Source organism: Mesitornis unicolor, unplaced genomic scaffold, assembly GCF_000695765.1.
Source record: "Mesitornis unicolor isolate BGI_N332 unplaced genomic scaffold, ASM69576v1 scaffold9812, whole genome shotgun sequence".
In the NCBI taxonomy this organism is placed as follows: Eukaryota; Metazoa; Chordata; class Aves; order Mesitornithiformes; family Mesitornithidae; genus Mesitornis; species Mesitornis unicolor.
This window is the reverse complement of record NW_010168480.1, coordinates 1-26,102: the sequence shown is the minus strand read 5'-3', so window position 1 is coordinate 26,102 and position 26,102 is coordinate 1. Positions and strand designations below refer to the sequence as shown.

The window sequence follows — 26,102 nt, the reverse complement described above, 5'->3', positions numbered from 1 at the left end:
CTAATATTCTGTGTTTCTGTGATTCTGTGAAGTATAGAGAGCCTATGTCAAAGATCAGCCCCCTCTATCTTATTCTTGTCCTGAATATTTGCTATGTAATGTCTGTATTTAAGGTGTATGCAAGGTTACATCCCAGCATATACTGCTGGCTGTGTTTCTGTAATTAACAAATGTTTTTTCTTTCAAGCAGGGACTCATTAGCAGAGTGACAGAATCGGTGAAAAACATCGTACCGGGATGGTTACAGAAGTATTTCAATAAAAGTGAAGATGAATGTGTAGATACAAATGAATCTACAAACCAGGAAGAGAGTCCAGTAAACTATCACCATGATTATGCAAATGAAGATGCCATAGTGATTGATGGGAGAGTCACGCCTGAATCACCAAGAATTAATTTAGAAGGTATGTGAAAAATCATTTAGTATTCTAGCCATCTGTATTTATTCACAGATTTCTAGTTTTGAATCTAAATTTCTAAGGAAAGCTGGAAGAAGCGTTTTGACAGAATTAAAAAAAAAAGAAAAATCCTGACACAAAACAAACCCAAAAGACCCCAAAACCAAACAAAAAAACCCCAACAACTGTTTGTGAAACTGTCTTAGATTTAAACTGTAAACATTATTGCGAAACATACTGGCGATTGTCTTACAGCTCTTGGAAGTCATTGGTTAACTCTAGATAGTCAATTAGCCAGGTGCAAAATATTGATAACATTCATTTGCAAGTGTGCTGGGTTACATTTTCTTTTTAAAAGACCTGGAATGAAAGTCTTCTCTAATTGCCCAAGGTAGTAAAAACATTAATTTGTTTCGTGGTCCTCAGTACAAAAGACCAGATGTTAGTAGGCCAGAGGAAAATTCCTTCTCATGTCCTGATTTTTTATTTCTTTTTTCTTTGGGCTTCTTCAATCAATTTAGTAAAGTTCCTTGTTAGTTTAATGGAGAACTGGGGATCTTGGTTTATGGCATTATTATTTTTGAAATATTTGGTAACATTAAGGTGTGCATGGCTAGTGTAGAGTCTTTGAAAACCTATTTGAATCCTTGGCAAAGTGGTATGCAACACCTTACTTTATCGTACAAAAGACTGTTTTATATCTGTGCCTCTCAGTGTTTGTGTAGTTCTCATCTATGAATTTGCATATAGCCTCATTTGAGTTTCTCTTAAATTAGCAGTTTCGTGGAACTCAATATTTTAATAAGGAGAGAAATTTTATCTGAACATATGTACATAACCATCTGTGTGGAAAGTCAGTTGCTTCTTTTGTTGGCAGAATGAAAAATAACGAGGAAATACCTTTGTCACCAATGTCATCTGATTATAAATAAAGAGCTTTATTGCTTTCTGCATAGCTGTAGCTTGAGAATAAGTTTGGATAAAGGAATAGAGAAAGTCTTCATGAATGAGGAACACGTGTTGGCTTTCCTGAAGACCTGTGTGAAAGGACCTTTCACTAAGAACAGCTGCACAGAAAACTTTCTAGCTCCAAGAAATCAGGAGCAGATGGGCACCCTAGAACCTTTAGTAGCTTGTGTTGCAGTCTGTGGATGTTGTAGACCAGTCTTTCTTGCTATACTTAATGATAAGATTTTTTAATTATTATTACTATTATAATTTTAGAAACCCTGTTTCTTCAGCTCTGAGGTACTCATGTGCTAGAGCCCATATTCTTTTGCCTGGGCAGCCTTCAGCCTGATAACACTTTCTTTATCTCAAGCAAGACAGTACTAAAAATCTACCAGTGCTTTTGAGAACTAATTACTAGGACTGCAGTGGTTTTGAAGATTGAACTAGTGTAAGCTTCTGTGCAAGTATCAAGAGAATAGTGACTCAAAATCATGTTCGTACCCAGAATTCCTGGAGAATGTGGATATCAGGCAAGATACGCATGAATAGCTGCTCTGTTCATGTGGCAAGTTGGAGCTATGAGACCATCTTGCAGGACACTGACAGTGTTTACAAACCCTTTGGTTCATGAGGAAAAATGCCCATCTTGCAACTGAGGCCACGATGCTTGCTTGTCCTTTGTGCCGAAATCTCAAAAGTTAATGGATAGGCGATAATGTTTTGCCTGATTTGATATGGTGGAATTTGGGAGGGGGGGTGACCAGACTTTCATGCTATGTGTTCAGATTAACGTATCTTTGTTACAAGATTATATATGTGTGTGTGTGTATATATATATATGTGCAGAGTTACCTGTAACTTGCCATGTAATCTCAAATTTTGGAAAGCTTATTGCAAGCCTTATCTGCAGAAGAAGGAATTTATACACATACGATTTAGTGAAAGACCAAGTGTTTGAGCACCTGAGCATGGGGTCAGAATTTGATGTTGCGAAACATCATCATTCACTACTTGTCGATGTGACATTAATACTTAGTATTGCAAGCAGTGTTGCTGCTGTAATCAAACAGTTCGATGAAACCCTATCTGGGTGAGGAAGAAGTTAAATTTGGCTTCTCTATTTTTGTGCTTAGAACTTGGCAATAGAGTGACTGTTGGTAGAAAACGGGTTTTGGCTTCTGTGAGCTTGCCTGTAGGAAAGCAGATTGTCTCCCTGTTCTTGTTTAGAGCCATCCACAAGTCGATCTGCGTTGAACTTCTCGGATGTGTTAACAAGGCCCTCTCTTCACCGGAGCCATTTGAACTGTGCCATGTTGGATTCCACAGTACCGCATTGTCAGCCCTCTACATCATCTTCACTTGGCATTGGCAGTCCTGGACTGTCTCTTGTAAAAGAAATAAAAGATTCTACCTCTCAGCACGATGATGATAACATCTCAACAACCAGTGGCTTCTCCTCTAGAGCATCTGATAAAGGTAACTTTCATGTCCTCTAACTGATTTTTTTTTTGGTAACAGGAAGTACTTTGCATTCTTTAATATTTCGCATCACCTTAATAAATAAAGTAGGTGAATATAATTTTTGAATGCTAGAATTAAATTTAATTTTTAATATTTTAGAAGTATATAAAGCTGTCACCTTTTTAATGTTGGGTTGGCCAAAAAGTAATGGCATTTTTTTAAATAGATGGGCATACATGTTTTGAAATGTTGCTATCTTCATTTTAAACTGCAGATTCATTACGTAACTTGACTGCTGACAATTCAAGCTTGTTTTAGAAAAAGAAAGTGCATGATTTCGTTAACACTTATTTTGTGTCGATTTCAAAGTGGAAAATCAAAAGGAACATTTTTGTCATATTTTGCTGTATTACCTACGAAAAGGAAAAAATGCTGTGCAAGCTCATAAAAAGTTCTGTGATGTGTATGGTGAAGATGCCTTAAAACTACGGCAGTGTCAGAATTGGTTTGCTAGATTTTGGTCTGGAGTTTTTGATGTTAAAAATGCACCACGCTCAGGAAGGCCAATCGAAGGTGATGACAACAAAATAAAGGCATTGATCGAATACAGTCAGCGTTTAGCAACATGAGAGATGAAACATATTGAACATATCTTAACATATCGAAATCAAGCATTGAAAACTAAAACAACTTAGATATGTTAGGAAGCTTGGTATCTGGGCACCACATGTGCTCGAAGGAATTCATCTCACTAAGCACATTGACATCTGCAATTCTCTCTTGAAATGTGAAGTAAACAATCCATTTATGCAACATACAATAACAGGTGATGACAAATGGATCATCTACAACAATGATGAATGAAAAAGGTCCTGGAGGAAGCGTGATGAACCAGTTTAAAGCACTTCCAAAGCTTCCAGATGTTCACGAAAGGAAGGTGATGCTGTCAGCCTGGTGGGATTTCAAAGGCATTGTGTATTTTGCATTGCTTCCAAGGAGCCAAACTATTAATTCAGACATGTGCTGTTATGAACTGGATAAAGGAAGTGCCATCAATCAGAAGCGTCCAGAATTGGTGAATCAGAGGTGCTGTGTTTCACCACAATAACGCTAAACCACATAAAAGTTTGGTTACTCATTGAAAATGGTTACGGCTTGGATGGGATGTGTTTCCACATCCACCATGTTCACCAGACCTGGCACCATCAGACTGCCATTTGTTTGGTTCTTTACAAAACACCTTGAATGGAAAAACCATCTCTGCTGATGAGGATATCAAATCATTCTTGGAACTGGTTTTTGATGAAAATGATAAGAACTTTTCTAAGCGTGAAATCATGAAGTTGCCTGAAAGATGGCAAAAGGCAATTGAACAAAATGGACAATATATTGTTTGATACACTTTTTGATTTCCATTAAAAAGTCATCTGTCATTTACTCAGAAAAAAATATGCAATTACTTTTTGGCCAACTCAATATAACCATGCTTTGGAATACATTTATGGTACCCTGATGTTACAAAGAGTCGGTGCTGGTAAACGCACTTTTAGCTAGGTCATCTGTAAATCCTGAATTGTGATAGTAGGAACCAAAAATGATTCACTGTAGCTTGACAGATAGTTTGATTGCCTAGAATGAAGAGTGACCCAGAATATGTAACTGACAGCTGGTTAAATGTGAATAAATAAAGGTGACAAAGAAACACAAGATGTTTTCCTGTGTTTTCATGAGGAGTCAGTAAAGGACCTATTCTGACTGAACAAGTTTGAGGCTAACTTTTTGGCCTTTTTTGGTAGAAGGCATCAGTTGTCAATATTGCCAAGTCTTTTGCTGAATTCAGTGAGGAATGTACACCATTTAAGAGTTAAACAAATAAACAATGTATTGTTGTAAATGGGGACCTAGGTGATCTAACTGAGAAAGGGCAAAGAGCAGGTTTGCAGCTTCTAGTCCCCCGTGTGAATAGGGATTGAGGCATGCTCAGCAAGTTCTCTAGAGAACGCAATTTTAGAATTCAAGCTAGATGTTGCCAGCATTTAGCAATATAACCTGAATTTACTAGAGATTTCTGGTTTGTCTCCATGAAACACATATGGCAATTAGGTCATTCACTCTATTAGTACAGCCTTTGGGGAATTTTTCAAGTTTAAAACCGGTGCAATTCTGGCCTATGCTGGCTTCCAACCCTTTACCAACATAGGAAAAGCTTTGTATCATTATAGGTGCACCACTGTTAATGAAGTTGCCTTTTATTTTACCTTGAAAAAAGAAAAAATAAAATTTGCTCTGCATTGGAAGCATACTAATAACTTGTGCATGCTTTTGAAAGATTACTGAAAGGTAGTGTATTTGCAATTCTGTGAACAGATGTCAGGTTCAGAGTTGATACTTGGTTTTCATGCCATGTGTGAAATTGGCCCGTTTGAAGAACTCTGAAAGTTAGAGTGCTGGGGAAATGAGTGTTATGGGACTTCTTCCATTTTTAGTGTCATCTTTAATATTAAAGTTCTCTATGCACACAAGGCATTTATGTATAGCGTGTATTGTTTTGGCAGATATCACAGTTTCAAAAAATACTTCCGCACCACTGCTCTGGTCCGCGGAGGCCGAAAGATCTCATTCCCTCTCACAGCATCCTGCAGCTAGCTCTAAAAAACCTGCGTTCAATTTATCTGCTTTTGGATCTCCCTCTCCTGTGAGTATTGCAGAGTATTAATTTTAATCAATTTGAATGTGTAGCCATTTTATTAACTACTTATCATAATATCTTTCTGTAGTCACTTGGAAACACTTCTATCTTTAAGACAAGTCAGCTCGGGGATTCTCCATTTTACCCTGGAAAGACCACTTATGGTGGTGCAGCTGCAGCAGCAAGGGAGACAAAAGCACGAATTGCTCCTTATCAGGTATGGCAATAGTAGTGTGGTGCGAGGGGAAAATGTAATTGAAATACGGAAGGGGTAGCACTGCCAAAAGAGCTGTGAGCAGGGAGCTGAAAATGTGGCAGCAGTTCCTGTTTTGCCCTCCCAAGCCTCCCAGAGTAGAAAAAAAAAATTTCTGTTTAAATTCTTTTCTTAACAGTTTATTTAGAAATACTTGTCATAATGCACAGAAATGACAGTAGCATCTTAGGTTCTGGCTAGGTGTTTGTAGTTGGGATTTCCTCTGTTCATAAGTCTTTAAAACAACATCTTTTTTTTGCCATTCTCTACCTCTGACTGTGTTATGTTAAAATAGCAAGTAAATAAATAATGATGGCATAACTTTGAAAACGTGTTTATAGTAGTAAAAGCGACCTGTGTGATACTTGCCTGTAGATCTTACCTTACACAAGCATGCCTACGCTCAGTCTATGAAGTTATTTTATAGAAGTGTGCACTCTTTACTATAGTAGTTATCTAAAAGGCAGCCTTGCTGATCCTTTGCTCTGCTGTTACCTAGAGGGAGGCATGCAGTCCCAAATGCAGTCTCAAGATAAACAATAAAATGCTTTCTATTATATCATTCAGATAGCTCTTGAAAAGAGTTACTTGCCCCTAAGAGTTCTTTGTATTCTAAAATGAAACGGCGAATTAAAAATGCTGACAGCTCTCACTAGCTACAGGTGAAGCTAGAAGGAAGTCAGTAACATCTGGTTCAGTTGGAATGTGTTTAAATCAAAATGAGCTTTATTAAAATAAATAATCAGAAGTCAAAAGGAACTTTATTTAAGGAGTGTTTAAGGAAATAAGGGTTTGCTGGACTTATTCTGGCACTCCGTTTTACCATGGAACAAGGGGACCTACAAGGTCCGGACTTTGGGGAAACCTTGAAAACTTGTGGTTTGTTCTCTCTTGGTGTTAAATCAAACTTAACTCTCAAAACTTCCCATAAGCTAGGAGTCCTCTTTGCTATTTTGGTTTTTTTACAAAATAAATGTGGATTATGTTGAAAAGAGGAACCAAAAAACTAGGCTTTTAAAGGAGATACTAGCTTGTTTGTTGCTGCATGCTGTGGATTACAGCAACTCCTACTTGTGTTTTTTACATGCTGTATGGTCTGCTTCCTGTCTTCACATAGCAGCGCGATAAGCATCATGTGATCACGTGGGGAGCTTAACATTAAAAAAAAAGTCATACTGAAGTTTTTTTGGATTATATACGAAGTCATGTGGGTCAAATAAAAGAGTTTACTTTTTCAGTGTAATATGTCTAGCTCTGTTACAGTTCAAATGAGATAATTATCTTTTTCAACAGAGTAAAGAGATAGGCAGTCAACTGTAATCTCGGGGAAGGGAGGGAGTGAGAGAAGTGGCGATTGTATATGTGGGTTTTAAGATGGTACACTTAAACCATCACGAAACCCTGAGATCTGTTTTGTTACCTAAAGTACTTTCTGCAGCACAAGCCTTTGCTTCAGTTCTGTTTTCCTGATTACTGCTTCAGAGATCCTACAGGCCTAACATATTCCCTTTTATGACCTTTTACGTTTAGGTATTTCTTTTGTTGCTTTATCCTGTGTGCAAGATGCCTGGGGCCTCACTTAAACTTCTGTTAAGTCGGTAGAGTATATTTTTTCTTCATGGCTTGAATGCCCAGTGCCCATTTTTCTCTGTCATCACAGGAATACTGTTTATGATATCAGTGTAGCGATAGGGCATAAAATACATGCATGTTTAATTCAAAATCAAGCATCGTAACATTTGCAATGCTTATTTTTCAGCCACCAGTAAGAAGACAAATGAAAGCTAAACAAGCAAGTGTGCAGTCCTATGGTGTGACAAGTTCCACAGCACGACGCATCTTGCAGTCATTGGAGAAGATGTCAAGTCCTTTGGCGGTAAATGGCACTCCTCTCTCTGTTTTATTGCATGTGTTGGGAAATCATAGTAAATGTGGCGGTGTAGAATGAAGATCTTCCTTATGTAGTGTCCAGTTTAATTTATTGCACTGTTTTTTTCAACAGGATGCTAAAAGGATTCCGTCTTCTGCTTCTAGTCCACTGTCTTCTGTAAGTTGATCACAAAACCCCCACATTTTTGTTGGATGGAACCCTCTCAGAAAAAAATTGTTCTCTAATATTTTGGCATTTTTTCCCTTTTAGCCTGTCGACAGGAGCGTGCTGAATATTACTAGCTTCCAGTCCAAACGAAAACAGGTAAGAACCAGTAACATCTTAAGCTGAGACAGATTGGAAGAAATGTCACAAACCTCAATGACCGCATACACACGAATTCAAGTTAATATTAACATTATGTGCTTTATAGCTGTCTTGACTGTGTGGAAATTGCTAAAACTGTGTTTTCTGCCCACACTCGATGAAGGACTGTGAAGATTAGCCAGGTTAAAAATTCTGTTTTCTTTAACGTGGTGTCTTGATACATTGATAAAGAACAACTCCTGTAGAACACACAAAGTAGTTTTATCTTGTCCTGCAACTTGGGGTTAAGTTGCATGTTAACCTTTCTGTTTAGGAAAGTTTTCTCTTGCAGAAATGATCAGAAATAGAAAAATACTGATGGAGTGATCATACAGACCTTGTGCAGATTTCCGTGTTCATTTCGAGCGGAAAAATACTACTTACGTTTTTTATTACTGCTTAAACTAAGTCAAAGGAAAATTATTGAATGTTGTCACTTCTGTAACCTTATATTCCTAAATTTCTATTTGGAGGTGGCACTGAATTGGTGGTAATGCTGTACTATTTCCTTCTTTTTTGTTAAAAAAAAAAAATCATTACAACTAGTAATTTTTTAAATCACTTTAATTTGGGTATCACTGAATATATTAACTTGTAAAACCCACAAAAGGCCACTTTAAGATCAGGCAACCAAAAGAACAAAAATGTGGTTTTTCTTCCATGCAAAATTTTCATCTGCTGTTTTAATGAGAAAACAGACAGAATGTCTCAAGAAGTTCCTAGGCTGATACCTTGATTAGAAGTATAATTAATTCTACAGTCAGTTCAGAGTTTACAGACATCTTGGATTTCCTGTACCATTTCGCGTTATTCTAAATAACAAGAATGTTGAAAACTAGAGCATATAATTCTTTTACCATAAATATTATCCAAATAATTAAAAACAAAGCTGGTATGTATTCTCAGTTGACTTGTGGAACTACACCTGTGATGAGGCATTAAGAAAGCTCTACGGGATTTGCCGCATAGAGCCTGACGTCAGTCAGAAAACGAATGTTGCACACAGCTGTCGCTGGGTAAAAGCAGAGAAACTGTCTGTTCATAATATTAGAGTTCATAAAGTTTGGCAGGGGAAGGGTAGCCCTTGATGAGAAAGGGAGGCGAGGGTTGTGTTTTCCTGCTAAAGCAAACATATGGTTGAAAGAACACTTGACCACTTGGGCAAAAGTTTTGCAGGTATTTTTTGTGGTATTTTTCTGGTTGAATGCACCATTAGCAAGTTTGCTGGTGATACTAAACTGGAAGGTGCTGTTGACTCTCGAGAGACAGGAGGCCTTGCAGAGGGATCTAGATAGGTTGCAGCATTGGGCAATCATCAGTGGCATAAAACTGAACAAGAACAAATAACACATCTTCATCAGTGGCATAGGCAGTGGAATCAAGTGCATCCTCATCAAATTTGTGGATGATGCCAAGCTGAGTGGTGTGGTTGACATGCCAGAGGGATGAGATACCATCCAGAGGGGCCTGGACAAACTCAGTAAGTGGACTCATGTGAACCTTATAAAGTACAGTAAGGTCAAGTGCAAGGTCCTGCACCTGAGTCAGGGCAACCCCTAGTATCAGTACAGGCTGGGGGATGAAGGGATTGAGAGCAGCCCTGTGGAGAGCACTTGGTTATGGTGGTGGATGAGAAGCTGGATATGAGCTGGCAAAGCGCACTCACAGCCCAGAAAGCCAATCATATCCTGGGCTGCATCAAAAGAAGTGTGGCAAGCAAGCCAAGGGAGGTGATTCTCCCCCTGTATTCCACTCTGGTGAGACTTCACCTGGAGCACTGCATCCAGCTCTGGAGTCCTCAGCGGAGAAAAGACATGGACCTATTAGAGTGGGTCCGGAGGAGGGCCACAGAAATGATCAGAGGGCGAAAGTCCTCTCCTGTGAGGAAAGGCTGAGAGAGGGTTGTTTCAGCCTGGAGAAGAGAAAGGTCTGGAGAGGCCTTATTGTGGCCTTTCAATACTTAAGAGGGCCTTACAAGAAAGATGGTGACAGACTTTTTAGTAGGGCCTGTAGAGACAGGACAAGGGGTAATGGTTTTAAACTAAAAGAGGGTAGATTCAGACTGGATATAAGGAAGAAATTTTTTACTATGACGGGTGGTGAAACACTGGAGCAGTTTGCCTGGAGAGACGGTAGATGCCCCATCCCTGGATACATTCAAGGTCAGGTTGGACAGGGCTCTGAGCAACCTCATCTAGTTGAAGACATCCCTGCTCACTTAAGAGGATATAGACTAGATGACCTTCAAAGATCTCTTCCAACACAAAGTACTCTATGATTCTGCACCTGCGATAGAGTAGCACTGGACATGAGTATAAACTGGGAGATGAGTGGCTGGAGAGCAGCCCTGCAGAAGCGGATCTGGGTGTGCTGGTTGACAGCAGACTCAATATGAGTCAGCAGTGTGCCCTGGCAGCCCAGAGGGCAAACCACATCCTGGAGTGCATCAAACGCAGCATAAACACCTGGTCAAAAGAGGTGATTATCCTGCCATATTCAGCATTGGTGTGGCCTCACCTTGAGTACTGTGTGCAGTTCTGTACCTCACAATTTGAAAAGGAGGTGAAGGTCCTTAAATGTATCCAGAGGAGGGCAACAAAGCTGCAAGACATGTCCTCTGAGGAGTGGCTGAGGACACTGGCTTTGTCTAGTTTGGAGAGGAGCAGGCTGAGGGGTGACTTCATTGCTCTCTGCAGAGGAGAAGCGAAGAGGGAGGTGCTGATCTCTTCTCCCTGGATCCAGTGACAGGATGAATGACTCAAAGCTGCATCTGTCAGGGGAGGTTCAGACTTAACAGTAGGAGACATTTCTTTAGTGAGAGAGTGCTCAAACGCTGGAACAGGCTTCCTAGAGGGTGGTTGATGTCTCATGCCTGTCAGTGTTTAAGAGGCATTTGGAAAATGCTCTTAATACCATGCTTTAACTTGGTCAGCCTTGAATTGGTCAGGTGGTTGGATTAGATGGTTATTGTAGGTCCCTTCCAACTGGACTATTTTATTCCGATTCTGTTCTATTTGCTTTTTATAACAGCAGTGAACCATCCTTCACTCAAAAAAGTTTGTGACCTTAAATAAGGACATTTTACTCAAGATTTCAAAATGAGTATAACGATTTTTAGAAAGAAGTACTTTTATTCACTTATAGATAGTACAGCATCAATTTTATTACCAAAGAGCTGGGAGATACTGTGAATTTAAAGCTGCATTGTAAACACAGATTTCTGTTGATGCTATTGTAAATAACATTTAAGTAAAGTCTGATTCTTCTGATCCTTAAAACTGCAGATGAATCCTTTGGTAAATCTTGTAGCTTTTTTGAGTCTTTCTTGTTCACAATTCAGTTAAGTCAGTTTTGCAGAATGTACACTGCTTTCTGTTAAAAATTAACTCTTTTCTGTGAAAATGCTTTGACAAGGAAAGTCAAACCAGTACTTTTAAATGCATCTAATGCAAATATAAAATATTAGAACATATTTTAATGAATTAGAGTATTTTAAAGTTACTTTGCAACTTTTTTTTTTGAAAGTGTAACATCAAAGGAGGAAAATGTAAGAAGAATGAAACCCAGAAGCTAGCTTAACACTTTGAATGTTAAATTAATGGATTAAGCCAGTAAAAAAAAAAATCAATGTGGGTAAAGGAGAGGAAGAGATGGGAACATGTTATAGTAACATGAGTTATTTTGATTATAGTGACATGAATTATTTTGTCTGTGAAGTTAACTGCCAAATTTTGAAATAGGATTCAGTCAGACTTTGGCTACTTCTGTAGCTTTTTGGATTTCATAACTGGTTTTCTGGTGATTTCCCTCTGCAAGCTAAATGCTTTCAACACTTCAAAATAATTTTCTCTGGGTGCTGAGGCTGATGGGAAGTTTATAGTTCTGTAGCTTTTTTCATCAGTAAATGCTGTGGTAATTTGGTTGAGTGCAAGGATAAATTGATTTCTGTTTCTCTTTCAAAGATGGAGTCGCAGCATCCACCTGTCCAGAAACTTGTGATGCCAAAGGCAATCTCTCTGTCACTGGGTCGGACCCAGTATTTTAAACCATCTCTGACTCCAGCTACTGATTCTAGCAAAATTCACCAGAGGGTAGGTATAAAGCACAAAGTAAGTAAATTTTCTGGGTCTTATCCACCTGCTTTTTACAAGCTTGGATGTGTCTAACCGTTTATTCTACTAAAGTGCTCTTTCTTGGCAAAGAGAACCAGTTGTGTTTGAGGTAAGCATTAAGACAGTGGGAGCCGTTGTGGAAGAGATACTCTGAGGTTTTATGGATTTAATTGTATTTTTGGAACAGTAAGTGGCTGGTGGTTATTTTCACAACGTGATGATGTCCTATTGGGTTGGGCTGTTCTCAGTGAATGTTAAAATACAGAAACATTTTCCTTCTATATGCTCCTGAACACAAAGCTGTTGCTCATGGAACATGCTGATGCTGTGTATAAACTCCTTCAGGTGAGCCACTGGCTCTAAGCAAGATTTCTGACAATAAGCTTAATTACTCATGCTGATCACTTTGGTGTAGATGGAGTCCCTGTTAAATTTTACTTAAGGATTGGCATCTGTTTCAGGAAAAAACCTCCTGTAGTTCCAGTATCGGTCTGAATGTGAAAATGATCAGATGTTTAATGGATGGGCTTTTGTGGCCAGAGATCAAAGTGAATAGTCATAATGGTTAGGGAACATGCCTAAGAAGACAAGGTATATTTAGTGGTCTAAATAAAATAGCCCAACACAAAACATCAGTGGTTGGTTGTCTTCTCTTTGTGGATAGTATATTAACACATTCAGATAAATCCTGAAATAAATTAAACTTAACTTGCAGGGCATGAGAGAGAAGAGTTTTACTGCAGAACAACGAGTAAAACCATCGGAAAGGTAGGACAAATCTATTAATTTAAAACACTTGAAAGAATAAAGCTTTCTCCTTTGTCACTACAGTCTGCATGTCTGTCTGCTTGGAAGGGCAGTAACAGTTCTCAGTATAAATGGAAAGGAAAATACAGTGAAAAAATTGTATTATGGGAGAGTTTAATCATTTGTACATCTTGATGTTCATGGGGGGGGCAGCTGTTAGTTTCAGCTCTTTATTTGCTTGTTTGGAGTCTGAAAGTTTTGCCCTAAAGGAATTATTCTTTCTGAAAGACTCTTTGTAGGTGAAGTGGCTTACAGTTCAGGTGTATATTTAGTTTTTTAATTTTTTTTAAGAAAGCAAAAACCTGGAGGAAGATAATTTTCTAATGCTCCTTTCATGGAGAAGTCACTTGTCTGCTCTGTGAGTTTGCATGAAACACAGAAACCCTTTAGAATCATCTGGGGCCAAATGCCAGCTTGTCTCTAAAACACAGAATTCCAAGAGAGTTAATAATTGCATTTCTTCTTGAGGAGATTGTCTTACGTTACACTGCTTGCTTGGTTCAGGTAGAATTACATCACCTCCAGGTAATATTGATGGCTCTTCTTTCTGGGCAACCGGTCTTTTGGGTAATGCTTGAATTAAGACACTTTTGCATTCATTCAAAGGTTAAATTCTTTGGAGGATTCCTCCTTTCAAAGAGCAGTAACAGGGAACTGTATTTTGTTGTCTCTGTTCATCTTCCAAGTAATTCTTATCTTGCCTTGGGCATTCTTTGGCTTGCAAAAGAAACTCCAAAACCAACCCTTTGTTTTGGCATCTAATAGTCTGATTTCACAGCAACAGCCTTTTCAGGGGTGTAAGAAGTTGGCTCTTAGGTTTTGGCATAGGTGCAAACAGATGTTAGGTTTTAATTGTGGGTTTTCAAACTGTTCTAAATTTTCTGTAGTTTAACTCCTTTCTTCTCCTCCATGGAGAAGGGAGTTCCAGAAAACAGATTTTTATCTGGCTCACAAGTTTTACAGCTATGTTCCCCTTTTGTCTGTAGGGTAGATGGTCCTTTTTAAAAAATTATTTTATAAAGCCAGTTTCTCTTGGGTGCCAAGTTCTGGAGAAGAAACACAACCCTGATAAGGGGCAGCTGACCAGGGTCTCTTTGTGCAGTTAAGCTGTAGTACTTGGGTACATCTCTGGTCAGCCTATTTAGTTTTTAAACCTGGGTCAGAACTGCAGATTGGACTCGAAGATAGATTGGACTTGATTGCTTGAAGATAGAAAACTGTCTTTGCCCCTTAGAAGCTGACAGGTGTTAACAGAAAAAAGGAATATGGGTTATTATAGGCAGTCTATAATGGTCTGAATAAAGCTCTATTTTGACATAAGTTTTTTTTCAGAATTCAAATTGATTGTCAGTTTGGATTAGAGAAAAGTTTGAGCATATGGCTTTAAGAATCTGGCTTCCTCTCAGTGGTTGCAGTGCTAAGCTGACTGCAAGTTCTGACAAGTTTAAACCCATTCTCTTCCTCAGTCTTCTGGAGACTTGACCTGGTGTCTTCCAGTGTGATCAAATGTACTTTTGTAATGACTAACTGCTTGGCTGCAGGCTAAGCTTTGATATGGTAATTTTTTCCAGGGTTCCTTCATCCTGATGCCATACTGCTTTTTTACTGTTACTCCCTAGTTTGCTTCTGTTTCGGGGTGTGATGTGGGTTTTGGGGGATTGTTTTTGTTTGTTTAGATTTTTTTTGTTGGTTTTTCTTTTCCCTCCCCTCTTGGGTTAGCAAATCTTTCTGGTTTGGACCTAGGCTTTTGTAATGAACAGAGAAATGCCTTTGTATGCCTTACAAAAGGGATCTGTGTTCATGTCTGAAAAGACTTCTGGAATGTTGGCACACCCAAACACCTCTGCTGCTTCTGCTGATGGTCCTGGGAAAGCCAGAGCTGCTTCTGAAGCTTTTGCCATATTATCTTGCATACAAATTTAAGCCTCTCTGTTCCGTAAAAACTGTTGGCAGCGTTTCGTGTGTGCGCGCGCACACGCGTGCGCTCTCTCTTCATATATATTTTTAGTTGTTCTTTTATATCCCTGCAAAGATACATTCTCATCACAGAATCAGAGAACTGGCAGTCAAAATTTCCACTGTCTGCACTATTAAAAGGAAACATTAGAAAATAGCAATCTAAATCAGTTCTTCTATTTCAGGTCTTCTGGCTTAGTCATCATTCCTTTATGGATGTTGTGACTGTTTCTTGTGGGTGTCCTTGTCGTTGCTGCTCTTATTAACGCAGCTTTTGGTGTTTAGAACATCAGCTATTTACCAGCATTTAGCAACTTGTGCAAGTTTTTCTGATTCCAGTTAGAAGGTGTTAGTTCTAGGACTAACAGTGGCTATAAATAGCTTGAAACAATTAGTTGATAAGTTGATTTTTTAGTTTTCCTTATTTTTTTTTCCTCCCTTCCTCAACATGTGTATTGTTATTCTGTGGCAGCAATTTGACCTACCCTAAATTCAGTACTCCTGCATCCAATGGCCTCTCTTCAGAAGGAGGAGTGAGTGGTGGTGGCAAGATGAGCAGGGTAAGAGGCGTGCACTATATATCAAAACCTGGACAAGAACAACAGGTAAGGGACTCTCAGGTTAATTGCTGTCACTGAGATTACTGAAGCTAAGCATGCCAGTATTATTACCTCATAGGAATTTATAATAATGCCACTTCAGTTTTGTTGGTTTTTGCTGTGGATTTCAGGGCAGGCTCCAATTAATTTTTCTGTTTAAGTGCCTCAACTCTGGTTTTATATTTTTGAACTTTTTAGTCATATTATCTTGGAGATGCTACATACTAGAAAGTTTCTTATTACCAGTTGAAAGAACGAATTTTGGTGGAAGTTTGTAGAGTTTTTATAAAGGAATGATGTTTGAAACAAGTGCTAAGTAAGTAAATAATTTTTTTTAATTTGTTGTTTCATATTTAAGTAATGTAGAAAGATACAGGCCAAGAGTCTGAAGCAGAGGACAGTGTTCTGCATGTTTGCTAATGACCATTCACAGTTTTTGGCACTTAATTGAACTCATTATCAGGGTTTTTTTTCTTGTTTGAGTGGGAAAAGTTCATTTAGTAAAACTATGGTCATGACTATCTTGATTACTTTTCTGATTGATGTTATGTAAGCTGCCTACTACTGGATCTTAAAAATAAAAAAATCATATCAGTCTTTGGGCTGATGCAAAATAAAGAAATAGTAAATACTGGAGAGTGTTTATAATAATAATACAAATGGTCTGAATATCAAGGTCCAATAGACTTTTCAAATCAAAACTTTGGAAGATGTAGGTCATAGGATACATTGAATTTCTGCAATAGCAACTTAGATCTCTGCTTAGTCACTTCTGGGTAGAACTGGGTACTAATGTGCAAATTGTGATTAGATTGTCCTATTAAAACTCCTATCCTATTAAACATCCTATTTAACTAATCTAGTCTTGGTAATCAAATAATTTAAAAGGCAAGGATAAGACCAGAAATTTTTAAGGTACACTGGTTTTGGAGTTATAAATTTTCATCCTGATACATGACACAGTCTAGATTTACCAGAGTATGTTGTTCTGTGGTGTTCGTCAGGCTTGCTTTTTTGGTATTTTGTGCTCGGAGTTTTTTGGTACTCTAAGGAACTCACATACTTCTTTAGACATCGTATTTTTCCAAGTTCACTGCAGCAGTGACTTCAGAAACTTTGGCAGCTGTCCTACCTGATTTTGCAAGAGGAACACTTTCTTATTTGTCTTGAGAATGTACTCCTAGTTGGAGAGATGAGAGTATAATTACAAAGGGTTATGTTTCTCTAGATCTTTAAGAGCTAAAGAGTAGGAAACAAAAATAAATCTGATCTGTGTCCCTTTCTGTTCTGCACAGGTAACAATTTTGAGCTAACTTTCAGTTAGCTAACTGGACAGGTGATGAATGTAGTATGGCATGGAAACAGGCCTGCCATAAATTAAAATTACATGGCAGACTGAGGTGGGCAGGTCAGGATTCCTTTTGAAAACTTTCCTGGTCCTAATATGTAGATCTCTGTTATATTTAACTTTGCTAAGAAATTAAGAGTGGAACAGGGTAGGAAGGTAATATATCTGGTGAAAGAGAAAAACTAAAATTTACAACTTTTTTAAAGAAAAAGGAAAATTAAGATTTACAATAATTAAAATTTAAACCTAGGAAGTGGAGGAACCAGTACTACCAAAAGTCCCCCTACCCATCAGTACTGCATCGCTGCCTTCGTTCAACTTTAGTTTTCTTGCCAGTAGTACTGTTTCATCGTCACCAAGCACTGTTTCAACAGCAGTGATGAACAAGGTAAATCTTTATTGTATATTGTGAATACTTTTTTTGGATGAGTATGCATCTGCTTTCTTGCATGTTAACTTCTTCATAGTGCTCATGAAATCAACCAACATTAGTTTATATCCTGTTGAATAAATCAGAGTTGGATTCCGATTTGGTGGTGGGGGGAGGCATAAAGTTTTTGATTTGGCCTCTGTCCATCTTACACTTTGCAAACTTCTGGTTGATGTTAATTGTTATAACTGCTTCAAATACTATGGGGATTTTGTGGGGATTTTATGCCAAGTTAAGTTATCAAATTAGAAAGTAGCATTAGTGGCCATATAAGCCTAATGTACAATATGAGCCTAGGGTGCAATAAGTGAAACGTTGTTACCGTAAAATAAGCATTCATCTGTTCCAGAGTACTTGAAATATTTTTGCATGTTTTGAAGCAGATAGCAGCTTTAACATGTTGAGATATTTGCTGAAGCTCTGACTACAGATTGAACTGAGTTAGTTTAAGATTCTTATCTACCTGGTCTGTTTTTCCATATATTAAGTATATTTAGATCTAAGTAGCATCTCAGTTTTTAATTTTGGTTTATGGGATTTTGTTTTAACGATACTGTATTGTATACTTACTTGCAAGTTTCATTTTCGTTCATTATAACTCTTACTTGTGGTTTAGAAATAAATATCAAACATCGGTTTTCCTAACTCCACTGCAGAACATCTGCTGGAGAGTGAATTCAGATAGCTGCTGTTGTTTCACCAGGTTGTTTTTCTTTTAGATACAAACCTTAATTCTTTTGAAAATACAGGTACAACCAGCAAGTAATGTCGGAAGTCCTGTGTTCAAATTCTCATCTCCAATTGTGAAATCTACTGAGGCAGAAGTGCTACCTCCTTTGTCTGTAAGTAAAACAAATAAAGCTCAACCTTTTCTCAGGCTTTTAGTGAAATATTGCAGAATAAAGCAGAATTGGCCCAAATAACGGCGAAAACAAGTATATAGGTTTCTGGCTTATAGTTTGTCATCCAGCATGTATACCTAATGTTTGAAGACTGGATTTCAGATATTTATTTGTGTATGAAATTTTATTGAAGTTTCAGAATCTGAAAGGTCTCTTTTTTTCATAGCAGATCGGGTTTACATTTAGTGTTCCTGTTGTAAAAACAGCAGAGCTTTCTGGATCCAGTCATACACCAGTGACGTCCTTCCTTACTCCAGGTAACAGAAATTTTAGCATTTCAGATCTAAAATGCTGAGTTTCTTTTTGTCTATTAAATAGTAAATCTGTTGTTTCTGAGCGTATTAGCAATTCCAGGCAAAGTGTGTTTTCAGTGACAGATCTGCCTTTAACCAAATTGTAATTATAAACTGTTGTAAACAAGATAGAATTTTGAAGATTCTTACACGAGAAGCATGAAAATTGGAAATTCTTGCTTCTAGCAAATGTGAATAGATTTTAAGTGGATTTCTTTGTGAAAGGTGTTTTTTGTTCTGTTTTTAAAGATACCGCAACTGTAAACAGCACCAGCAATAAGAAGGAAGAAAAAGAATACGATGGCCTCTCCAAACCTGCGAAGGTCCTAAAGGAAGGAAGTGTGTTAGACATTCTAAAAAGCCCTGGTAAGATAATGAACTCCTTTTAAAAAGATACTGCAAATAATATGCTAGCATATAACTGCATTGATATAAAAAACCCCAGAAAACACCACCACAACAAAAACCCCATTTTGTCGTGGTTAATGGAATATTAGCTATAAATACAAACATAAGAGAGCATTATGTTAAAAGCTACACCTGTTAGGCTCTCTTCTTCTAAGTGGCTTTTATTGCTGAAGGGAAAGCTGCAACTTCAAACCAGATGCATTGGTTCTCCTTTATGTGTTAGGATGTAATTGTAGATGAAGTATAAAGCGAGTTAGTCAAATAATCAGTGTTTCATTTAAAATAAATACAATTTATGGAATCTGAAGGAAATGTTTGTAAAATGCGTTACAGATGTTCCTCTACCACCTTTACCATCTCTGGAAAGTAAGAATAGTAAAGACAGTTTCATTCCTAAAGGTGTTTCAAAAGCTGCAAATCTTTTGGCCTTTAATGTCAACAGTTATTGTGGATTCAAATGTAAATTTTAAGAAGTGGGATGTTTCGTTTTAAAACCCCTTTTCTAATTTTTATTTTTAAGCAATTGCAGTTGTTTTCAACTGTGCAATCAAATGTGTCTGTAGATGATGTTTTTTGTTTTAAGAAAATGAACTTCACTGAATTTGATTTTGTCCCATAAGCCTTCAGTTGCATCAGGACTTCTTTTATGAAGTAACAGATCTATAGCCTTGTTAAGAAGATGGCGACTTTTTATGCTGGAAATAGCTAAGCGAGAGAAAAATATGCTGTGTGTTTTGTTTAAGGGAAGACCTGTGAGTGTAGTGACATTAATTTATCAGTTTGAAAAGCAGGTTCTAAATCAACACTGTTCAAAGACTCTGCTTCTGATATTAAAAAAAATAAACAAAAAAAACCAAAAACAAACCCCCAAACAAACAAAAAACCACAACCCAACACCACAAAACCCCACGACATAGTAATAAAAATAGACTCTTGATTTTAGCTTAGTAATTTGTGCTGCTATTTAACATGTATTGCCTTAGCATTTTCTTTAGTATTTCCATATTGGTGGTTCTTGTTTTCTGTTAAATTGGCACCTTTAAATAAGGAGCTGACCTGTGTCCAGTGCATTTTGCACAAAGATCACAGATAGCAATTGCTCTGTTGTCTTCACTGTTACTACTTAATTAATACTCGATATCTGTGAAGAAATACCATGTGGATTGCTGCTCCAAGTACCAACTGCTGTACGGCTACTAAAGTAAATGTGAGTCATCTACTATGGCAGAAATAGCTTTAGAAATTTGATTCGATTGGGCCTGGTGTCTTAAATTGAAATGGGATTACTTCTAGTCCGTGATGGACAGTCAGCTCTCTGTACTGTTTATTCATACTCGTATCTATCAGTGAAGATTTGTATTTAAAACTTTCTTGAAAATGAAGAGTTAAATCAAGCTTTAAATAAATGTTCTGTTGTGTCCCAGTGCAGCATATGAAATTTCATCCCTTTAGATAAGATTTCCAGGGACTTCCTCTTGCAGTTAGTCAGAATGTATACTGGTAACCATTGACACTTGGTTTAAGTTTATGCTGTCTTGTATTATAAGTAACTTACGTGTAGTGAGGGTACTGCTTTATTGGTAAGCGTTCTTCCTGTTTATTTTTTATTTTCTAGGTTTTACATCTGTGAAAACACAGTCCTCTCCATCTGCACAGCCTGTTACAAGCACAGAGGTCTATACAAGGCCTGCAATAAGTAGTTTTTCTGCAGGTAAAGACACCTCTAAACAAGCATCCTCATTTTGGCAGTCTGACACACATGACCCCTGTCTGCAAAACAAAACCACAGACAGCAAATGTGTAACGTGTGAAGCTGCTAAAGTGTCAACAGTTGAGAGTCCAAAACAGACGATAAGCTCAAGTCAGTGTGTCGCCACCAAGGCAGCAGTCCCTCCAGCAGGGACATTGGGCTTTGAAGACAAATTTAAACCAGCACCTAACGCATGGGATTGTGATACCTGTCTGGTCCAGAACAAACCTGAAGCTACAAAATGTATCGCATGTGAGACACCAAAGCCTGGAACAGGAGTAATGCCTGCTCTGACATTGCCAGCGGTCACGGACAGCTTGGTGACAGTGACATCCTCCTCCAGCAGCACTGACACAACAAGCTCTCTGGGGTTTGGAGACAGATTTAAGAAGCCAAAAGGCTCTTGGGACTGTACAGTGTGCCTTGTATCAAATAAGGCAGAAGACAGCAAATGTGTAGCTTGTCAGTCTGAGAAACCAGGTGTGTTGTTCTTTTTTCTGTTGTTTCAATCTCAGCCTCTGTGCATTCTTTACAGAATAAATATGGTGCATATAAAGAATACTTTCAGCAAGCATGGCTGTATGCCAGACAGGATGGATTAGTGCCTGTCTGCAGGAATGGTTACAGGCACTTTTGAGGTCACAGCCCAGATTCCAGCCTGTCAGGTGAATTGAACTTACCATGAAACGTGTTAGTGCAGAGCTGAATTGAAGCAAATACACCCTGCTTTACACCTGGTGAGGAAAGATGACTAAACTGGATGCCTTAATTAACTTAAAATCAGTTTACTCATTTTCACTGGGGGAAAAATGTGAACGCCATAGAAAGAGTTAAAAATTACTGGTATTTTTCTGTTTCACAACACAAGTAGAAACAGTACTCACAGAACATGGCCAAAAATGTCTCCACTCAGCATTTCTGTGTAACTGAGCAGAGGTATGAAGGCAGATTTCAAGACAGTGTAGCCTTTAGCTAGTCATCTTAAGCTGAAACAAAACGGTGTGTTCAGCTCTGCCCATGAAGGCCAGTGGTAGCCTTCCAAATCATGGGTGATCTTGTTCTGGAAGGTCAAGGGCCTTCCAGGCCTTGAGGAGGTGGGTGCTTTCTTCATTTCAGCAACGAGTTGTTTCCCATTAGGTGTGATTGTAATTGATTTTTATTGTGGTGAGTGCATTGTTCTTAAAGCACAAATAATTATTTTAGAGTTAATTTTCATAATTTAATATACTGTTATGTCAAAAAACACCTTTGCAAATATAATGGGGGGGGGGGAATCCAGGATGGACTAGGTTGGGTTTTTTAATCATCCTGTACAAGAAGAGTGAAATTTCTTCAGATAAGATAATGCATTTCAGAGAGAGCTTATTCTCATGGACTTTCAGCATCTGAGTGATCAGCTGGCACTTTTCTGAGACTCTAGCCATTGCAAGGAGGAATTTTGGAGACGTGAGAGGTTTGCCATGATGATCATGGTGCAGAGAATTGCACAGTTGTATTACATCTGTCAAAGGAAAGAATAAGGGAAGTAAAATGGGAGGTTAGAAATTCTCTGGATGTGCTGTGGGAGAGAAAGCCCATTCCTGTCTTTGCTGTTTTGAATTTAAGACGTGATCTTCTGCCTCTTTCTTAAATGCCACCCTCAGTGGTTTAAAACTGTAGGCAGACATGACAATTACGTGATGCTTTTGTGCCTTCTGGATGTTCACTTCAGTCGTCACACTTACGGAGTCTCCTGAGGTGCGGCCTCAAGTGACATCTCTTCCTTTACAGGGGACAAAAGTCAGAAGGCAAGCGTCGTCTTTCGGGCCTCTTTATGGAGGCATCTGCTGCTGTTGAAGACAGTGTAGCTTGTGTAATGAACACAGAGTTGTGGGTTTGGAAGCTCTGAGTTCCTCTGTTTTTTGGATGGAGGGGGTTGTTGCTATGTAGTTTTGAGCATGTCTGTCTTTGGGATTTGGTGATGAATCATTCTGGTACATTCTCAGCCTTGCATCATTTGGCAGTGACCACGAACTTCAGTGGTGCTAACTTTGACTGTGAACCCATAGGGACTTGTGTCACCAGAAATTCTTTTAGTTGTTTTAGCTGAGTACAGTACCTTTAATTTACATCTGAAATATACTGTGCTGCTGTATTGTATGAATGGGAGTTGCTCTTAAAATGTCATTGCTTCAATTTGTTCTTAAAATCATACATTGATTATAAAGAATAATCTAGGTGTTTACATTTTGAGATTGAGTTTGACTGAAATTAACTTGATGTTTGATTTCTTTGTTTTTACTGTTACGCTGTCTGGTTTGTAATTGAGCGCTTAAGAGTTTCTTAAAAAGTTCACCTTTGCTTTATCATTTCAGCAGGATGATTAACTGTCTTGCTTATTTCTCAGGGAGTTCAGTGCCTGTGACCAGTAGCAGTGCTTCTGCATTTTCTGCTGCTTCTGGAGGATTTCTGAATTTAGACAAATTCAAGAAGCCTGAAGGAAGCTGGGATTGTGACGTCTGCTTGGTCCAAAACAAAGCAGAAGCCACAAAATGCGTAGCCTGTGAAAGTGCAAAGCCAGGCACCAAAGCAGAGCTCAAAGGTAGGATTCAATGAGAAAAACAAGGGTGTGAATTCTGCAGTTTTGTTTAAGTATAGTTATTTTTATGGCAAAATTGTTCCTTTTTCTTCTATGGATATTGCTGAAGTAAGGTAATGTGTCTATGTTTCCACATCCTTTTCCCAGAAAAAGATTATGCTTTTTAGAGAAAAGCTTGTATTAATTACATAGTTGTTCTTTACGAGCCTTATGTGTTGTTCATTTGGAGATTAAACAGAAAGCATGACTTTTCAAAGAAGCTGGCAGTATACTTCTCAAAGCCAGGTGGTGGATAGAGGAATACTGTTGTGAAAAGATGGATGTACAGAGGAAGTGCGGAGTTTTCTTTCTTGTTTTGTGGTTTGAGGGTTTTGGTTTTGTTTTGTTTTGGGTTTTTTTGTTTCTTTTCTTTTTATTGGTTTTGGGGTTTTTGTTTCTTTTTAACAGTGTTGACTAGGGGAAGTTCAGGACTAGAATCCTAGCCATGCAGCTAAAGCCTGCATGTAGTACATCATATATTGCAAACTTAACATTATTACTTATTTATGCAGGTTTCGGTACTGCTGCTGTGTCCACAAATGCTGCAATGCCATCATTTACATTTGGTGTCCAGTCGTCGTCCTCTGAATCTTCTCATACGTTAGGTAGCACAGGAAATTTTAAATTTGGAGAACAAGGGAGCTTCAAGTTCGGTGTTGTATCTGAATCTGCATCCTCCAATGCTGTGACTGGGGGATTTAAGTTTCCTACTGGTTCAGGGGACTTCAAATTTGGAGTTTCTTCCTCAGACTCTAAATCAGAGGACAGTAAAAAAGAAGGTAAAAGTAACAGTTTTACCTTTGGGCTTCCATCTACAAGCACTCAGGCTCCTTCAACGTTTCAGTTTGGTACAGCGAGCCTGGGACAGCAGGAAAAGAAAGAGGAACCAGTTTTGGGAGGCTTTGGTTTTGGCACAAGTTCTACTTCTTCCATAGCTACCAATGAGAATAAAACCGGAGCCAGTGGCTTCACTTTTGGAACTGTGGCAGAAAAGGAGATGCCGTCACCTGCTCTTACATTTAAGAAGTCAGATGAGAAAAAGGATGAACCTCTTCCAACAAAGGGAGGCTTCTCTTTTGGCAGCGTGGAGTCCGCACCTGCCTCACAGTTTGTTTTGGGAAGGACAGAAGAGAAACAGGACTCTGTCACTTCTGCTGCTCTGTTAGCATTTGGAAAGAAAGCTGACAACGAAGAGTTAAAGGCACAACCTGTCTTTTCAGCTGGGACGGCTGAGCATACCAAAGAGGAGAGTACAGCAAAACCTATGTTCAATTTTAGTTTTGTTAAACCATCGGAGAAGGAAACTGAGCACGCGAAGCCGTCTTTTACATTTGGGGCACAAACCAGTACTGCAGGTAACCGGAACATCTTTTGTCTTCACTTGTCTGCTCGTGTCCATCAAATAGTACCTTCGAAGCCATACTGGACTAAATCCGTGGGATTTGATATAGTCATGCATTAGAGCTTGAGAAAAGGCTTAATTACTACCTGCAGACTGTCTTTAGTTCTTCTTGGTATGTAGACAACATGTAGAAAGTTTCGGGTCAAGATTTCAGTGACTTTGAAACGCTAGGTTTAGACAAAAATGTCACCACACCTTAAGGAACCTGTACTGCTTCTTGTAATGAACACAGAAGTTGTGTTGTCTTAGTGGCAGTGGCACTGGCAATTAAACAGTTAGTGATAAAATCTGTAGTACGGTGCAGCATAGAGGCCCCTTGTTTTTCATAGTGAAAGGTGATGAGAGAGGAAATATCTTATTCCCATGTACTTGCAGCTATGCTGCAGGGTGTACTGCTGTTTCTCTACTGCTACGAAGGTCTAAAAATAACTTCATAGATATTACAGAGTTTGATATTCCTTTAATTTGTTGAAAGTCTGCAGTGGAGGATTAAAGTTCTTCAGCAGTGATCACTATGTGGAAAAATTCTGGTTGTTAAATTCCATTTGTACGACTTAGCAACTGTGTTTTAGAGAGCAGAATTAGTTTCTAACTTCTGATGCCACGTGGAAAAGGGCATTGGTAAGTAACCCTGAATAAAAGCAATACATAGGCTTATACTGGTTTTAATCATAGTATCCTTAGGCTGAGCTGCTGCTGAACAGGCGTTTGGACGACTGTGGGCTCTGGGGGAGGAGAAACGGTTGAGTGGGTGGGTTGGGGGGGAGTTGTGGTTGGTGAGATGGGGCCATAACTGCTGGAAAAATGGTAATGAAATGTTGAAAACAAGGTCACAAATTAATAGTGAGAATTAGACCAGCAGCTTAGGGGAGGCTGAAGAATTACTTACTTTAAAAGATAGCCCTATTTTAAGTCCGTAGAACTGCGTTTGGTACTTGATAACAATGGTCTTAATGGAGGGTGGTTCTCTGTTGCTCCAAAAGCAGGTCTTGCAGGTCCTTAAGTACAGTGAACTCAATCTTGGAGGACTTAGGCTGGAGGATGTAAACTTTGCTTGACTTACAGCCTTGTGCCTAAAGCTTTATTTTCAGACAAGCAACAAACAAAATTGTATCGTTGTGTTTTTCAGTACTCCATTGAGCAAAGCCATAAAACTGTTAGAGGTGATTGATGTTGTTCTTCTAAGAACATCTGAAATACATTTTTGTTTGAAGAGTTCAGAAGTACTGGTTAATACTGGTTCAGGTAATGCCAGCCAATGCTTAGTGTTTGTAACCAGTGAAGCCTCAACTGCAGTGGCGTCCTTGTTCTTCACAGTTCTTCCATTCCTTTAATTGTGGATGGCAGCAATCAGCATTTTAAATCCACATCTTGTGTAAGTGACAGTAGCTGGGGTAGCAGTTGAGGTGTCATTCAGGATTCCTCTTTGTACGATGAAGAAAACAGGAGCTTATTTGGCGTATGACAAGGTGACCCGCCTTCTGGACGAG

General features: G+C 38.5%; 1 protein-coding gene across 1 annotated transcript; it reads left to right on the top strand.

Moving 5' to 3' along the window:
- Positions 1-187: 187 nt before the first annotated feature.
- On the top strand, positions 188-24,672 carry LOC104533503 (nuclear pore complex protein Nup153-like; the record flags this gene model as incomplete). Its single annotated transcript, XM_010179024.1, has 17 exons — positions 188-404; positions 2,577-2,825; positions 5,366-5,505; positions 5,588-5,716; positions 7,512-7,628; positions 7,755-7,799; positions 7,893-7,946; positions 11,951-12,097; positions 12,816-12,868; positions 15,336-15,468; positions 17,061-17,198; positions 17,990-18,082; positions 18,312-18,399; positions 18,685-18,801; positions 20,459-21,073; positions 22,980-23,174; positions 23,723-24,672. Coding segments are annotated over 17 exons (3,480 nt in total), but the record flags the coding sequence as incomplete, so codon positions are not given.
- Positions 24,673-26,102: the final 1,430 nt, after the last annotated feature.